General features: G+C 48.5%; 1 protein-coding gene across 1 annotated transcript; it reads right to left on the reverse strand.

Moving 5' to 3' along the window:
• Positions 1-3,137: 3,137 nt before the first annotated feature.
• Positions 3,138-5,261, reverse strand: MRPL51 (mitochondrial ribosomal protein L51; the record flags this gene model as incomplete). The annotated part of the gene is made up of 2 exons (XM_006030317.2): positions 3,138-3,472; positions 5,141-5,261. Coding segments are annotated over 2 exons (318 nt in total), but the record flags the coding sequence as incomplete, so codon positions are not given.
• Between the last annotated feature and the right edge of the window lie 4 nt (positions 5,262-5,265).

The following is a 5,265-nucleotide window of genomic DNA, read 5'->3' on the forward strand; positions in this document are numbered from 1 at the left end:
TAGACAGACTACAGAAGTGGGCGGATGGTAATAGGATGGGGTTCAATGTAGATAAATGCAGGGTGCTGCACCTGGGGAGAAAGAATCCACAGCATAATACAAGCTGGGGAGCTCCCCCCTTGTGAGCACAGAGGTGGAAAGGGATCTTGGAGTCATTATTGACTCCAAGATGAACATGAGCCGCCAATGCCAGACCGCAGCCAGCAAAGCCAACCACACCTTGTCATGCATCCAAAGATGCATCTCAAGCTGGTCCAGAGAGGTGATACTCCCCCTCTATGTGACACTGGTTCGGCCTCAAGTGGAGTACTGCGTCGAGTTCTGGGCACCGCACTTTAAGAAGGATGTGGCCTGCCTTGAGAGAGGCAGCCCCTATGAGGAGAGGCTGAGGAACCTGAACCTGTTCAGCCTCAGCAAGCGGAGGCTGAGGGGGGATTTGGTGACTGCCTACAAACTTGTTAGGGGAGATCAGCAGCAAATAGGAAGAGCCCTATTCCCCCCAGCAGCATCTGGGGTGACAAGGAACAATGGCCAGAAGCTGCTAGAGAATAGGTTCAGGTTAGAGATTAGGAGGCACTATTTCACTGTCAGGGTAGCTAGGATCTAGAACCAACTTCCTAGGTAAGTGGTCCTCACTCCTACTTCGGGTAAATTAAAAAAGAGGTTGGATGAACACCTGTCTGAGGTCATGTGATCCCAGCATGTGCTTCAACCAGTGGCAGGGGGTTAGACTAGATGATCTATTCAGGTCCCTTCTGACCCCAAACTACTATGAACCTATGAATAAGCAGGAGGGGACAACAGGGAAGGCCTTCTCTTTCTTCCTGAAAAAGTAGAGCAATCAGCTAGTCACTTCAGGTGTCTGCACACAAATGCATGGAGCCTGGGAAACAAGGAGGAAAAATTGGAAGTCCTCACACAGTCATGGAACTATGATGTGATTGGAACAACAGCGACTTGGTGGGATAGCTTGCAGCAGCATTGTCATGAATGGTGTAATGGGGCTCTCTCGTGGCCTATGGTTTTGTTCAATATCTTCACCCACAATCTGGAAAATGATCCCAGTCTGGAGTGCACTCTCAGCAGTTTGCAGATGACAGCAAGCTAGAGGTAGGGGGCAGTGGAGTAGTAGATATACTGGAGGCTGGGATTAGGATTAAGAGATCTAGACAAATTGGAGGACTGGACCAAAAGAAACCTCATGCATTAGTAGGTGTTGCCAGCAGAGTGAGGGAATTGATTATTTCCTTCCACTCGGCACGTGCGAGGCCACAACTGTACTAGTGTTGTTTTGAGGCCCCCCACTACAGAAAGGATATAGACAAATTGGAAAGAGTCCAGAAAAGGGCAATGAAATGGTTAGGGGGCTAGAGCACATGACTTCTGAGAGGCTGAGGGAACTGGATTTATTTAGTCTGAAGAGAAGACTGAGGGGATTTAATACCAGCCTTCATCTACCTGAAGACTGGCTACAAAGAAGACGGAGCTAGATTGTTTTCATTAGTAGCAGATGGCAGAACAAGAAGCAATGGTCTCGAGTTGCAGCAAGGGAAGTTTAGGTTAGATATTACGAAAAACAAAGCCCTAGAACACATTAGCCAGAGATTGTAGAATCGCCACCCTTGGAGGCTTTTTAAGACCCAACTAGACAAAGCCTTGGCTGGAATGATAGAGTTGGGTATGGTCCTGCTTCTGCTTTGAGCATGGGGTTCGACCAGGTGACCTCCTGAGGTCCCTTCCAACCCTCATTTTCTATGGTTCCCTAAGCTCATGAAAGGGGGGGTAGGGTCCCCAAAAAGCCTCAGGGAGGGTGGAAGTCCCTTCAGCACACACACAGTACCATGGCAGCATAGCAGTTGAGTTGCTCAGTGCCATCTGACTTACCAAGCCTTGATAGCAATCAGGTATTGCCAGCTTCTAAATACCTACCATCACTTGCGTCATGGTGAAAAGGACTCACAGGTTAGTGGTCTCCCTCTAGACTACTGGGACTAAAGTTCTTCCATCACAGGCAATTGTTCCACACCAGCAATACAACTCTTTTCTGCCACTCTGAAAATTTTCTCCTGCAGCCAGAAGCAGGGTTTGAATTTTCCAGTCCCAGAGCTGTCCTTGTGGCCAGGATTTTCTCTTGTATGCAAGCATCAGCATGCTATGTCCTTCCTTTCTTTGCTGAGATAAATGACTCAGCCAGGTCCCTTGCTCCTGGTTCTGAAGTATCACTGCATCCCACTATTTTTTAGAATACAACCAGAGCTGAGGGCTTCCCAGACTTTGCTACCAACTGGATCAAAACAGAAGTTCCAATGGTGCTTGCCAGGAAACAAGCTATGACTGAGCCCTAACAGCTGCTCCAATTTCCAATCCTGACATGTCCTACTAAATAGGTATCCCCACCACTACGGGAAAGAAACTCATTTATTTTGGCATGATTCTCTTGCTTTGGCGAACTCTGGATGTGGAGCGGCTTGGTAGAGATGCTGCTTTCCCCACACCACTGCAGAGGATTCAACTCTGCTTGTGAGTGTTTCTGTAATGAACTCTCAATACTATCAAAAGGTTTTTAATAGTAGTGCTACTCAGTGAACTGGATGCAAGTTTAAGGGGAGTCAACCAACTTGCTGATGTTTCAAAGGAGGCCTGGCACCCACCACACTGACCACATCCACAACCCTCTCCCCCTCCAACCATGCTGCACATCCTTAGCAAATTGTAACTTCACAAACAGCACCAAGAATGCAATGGGAGTAGAGTGAAATGGAAAAGCAAAAAAAGTTGTTTAAACAAGAGTGATTAGTGCCAAATGTAGGAACTGATTAAATTAAAGATCTCTTCTCACTTGGGGCCTGTTACAGAACAGCATGATGGAGGGAAGGAGCAGATTATCACACACACTCTTTACTGCTGGGTTCTCACTGAGGATGAAGGGAAAAAAATCAAGAGAGCCTGAAACTCAGATGAATTGCTGGAAGGAGCACAGCATAGCAGGAGATGGAACAAAAGGAATCAGCAAAGTTAGGCAACTAGGAGCTCTGGACCAAAAAAAAAAAAAAAAGGCAAGGGACCCTGGGTTGGGACCAACGTGCATCAAGTAGGGGAAGTGAATGCACAGGTGTAATTGCAGAATTACAAGATGGTTGTAGAAAAGAAACTCAATTTATTATTATGAGGGCTTTACAAACTACCTGATTTGTACACATCTTTCACACATTCCCTCAGCTCTCCCCAAGAAGCCATCCTGGCCTCCAGGACAAAGGTGGAATGCAAGGCCGATCCTAGTGACGCAACTTGGTGTGGTTGTAGCGTCTGTACAGGAACCGGATTCTCTTCACAAGATTTTTGTAATCCTGGTCAAACATGCGATCACCCACCATCTTCTTTTTGCGGATGCATCTCTGCAGCTCGTTCCCTCGCCAGCCTCGTAGCCACTTTGGGCCTCTGATCAGGTCCTTGGGATGAGCCTGGAAGTTTCCTGAGAGCCAATAAGAGTGGGAGAAAAACAGAAGCAGTGAGAGAAAGAGAAAGGGAGTCCTAGGGGGCATTAGTCCCAGATGCCACAAACCGAAATCAGGGGTGAATCCGGGGGGGGGGGGAAAATGTGCACTGATACATTTGCACTCCCCTTTGATTCCTTGTCCATCCAAAATTTAAGCCAACTGCCTGGCAGCAGTAGCAGCATTTCTATTCAGGCAGCAGTGACAGAGCCTATTGACCTCAGACCTCATTATAATTTAATGGATTCTTTCTAAACCAGTGCTTCTCAAACTATCTGATGTGGCGGAACAGCAATTTTATTTCAAGCAGGCCAGGGACTGGTGCCCGGTTCAGCTGGTGGCAGCAACTGCATGCAACAGCGCTACACAAATGCACAACCAGCTGTTTCTTTCTCTTTCCTCACCTCGCACGACATGACGTCACCTGGAGTGTTGGAACGTATGAACTGTGGCGCTATGACATATCAATGTTATGCTTCTGAAAATCTTTCTTTCTTTCCTGGCATCTCGCTGTGGACCGGCGACTGGTGGCTCGGACCACCACTTTGAGAAGCACTGTTCTAAACTCTTCATTCCACAGGAGCTAACAACCCTCTGTCCTACTAGATGGGTCCCACTACTCCAGCTATCGCAATGTTGTGGTCTGTTTGCTGCTTCTAGTCAAGTTGCACCCACTTCAGAGCCCTGCAGATATTTCTTGCTAGAGTTAAAAAAGACTAAGTCAGGTTAATGAGAGAGAGATGTACATTTAACTTTACTGACCCCAGAATGAATGAAACAGAGTCTCTGGATTACATTTGCCTAGCTTGTTGTGTTTTTCTATACAACATAGAATACTGCATACTAATCACTTTACCAATAAAGGAGGGTTTTTTGCTTCCATCTTAAATTAAATAATACATTTCCATTCAGGCAGCAGTGAGAGTGTTGACTGAATTCATGGCTCTTGAAAGTCTACCCAACTCCTTCTAAAGTCTTCATTCCACAGGTGTCACCAGCCCTCTCTCTTTTGATGGTCTTGGTGGTGCCCCAATCCAGCCAGCCCTTGTTTTGCAATTCTGTCTGTCAGCTGTTCCTGGTAACATAGCTCCTATTTCATGCCTCATTTCAATGAATCTTAGAGAATCACAGAGGCATGAGGACCTCCAGGGGTCATCTAATCTATCACCCTGCCTGAGGCAGGTTTATCCCATACAAATCCCATGGGATGTTCAAAGCATCCATTACAAATCCATCATCTAAACTTGACCTAAGACCGTCAACCCTGGCACAGCACAGACATAGCACCATCACAGGTAACAGAGGAGCTGCGGCTGTCCTGATTTTACGAAGCGCTATCAACATACACTCAAGAGATCCCGGGGACAAGCTATGCCTCCCAGCTGCAGAGCAAGGCAAAGCCTCCTTCAGTCCGGACCAATCTGACTGGGGGGTAACATTCCTTGCTGACCCCAAACCTAGCAATGCGCTGGCCCCCAGCGAAGGGGCCAGATGCCCTATACATGAACCTCCGGTTCTTAAGTCCCAGCAGGAGCGTTGGCACAGCCCAATCGCAGCCCCACGGGGGCAAGTCGCCCGCCGCAACCCTGTCAGGGCCGCAGGTCGGCCCCGCCCCCGCCCGGCTCCCCGCGGCGGCCGCGGCTCACCCAGGATCCCCACGTTGTCGTAGACGCCGAAGAGGGCCCGTTTCTCAGTCCAGCGGTCCACCTGCACGTGCGCGGGCGGCTCCCTCACGCGCGGCCGGAGGAGCGCGTCTGCGGGGAGAGAAGCG

This window comes from Alligator sinensis, unplaced genomic scaffold (assembly GCF_000455745.1).
Source record: "Alligator sinensis unplaced genomic scaffold, ASM45574v1 scaffold1238_1, whole genome shotgun sequence".
Lineage (NCBI taxonomy): Eukaryota > Metazoa > Chordata > Crocodylia > Alligatoridae > Alligator > Alligator sinensis.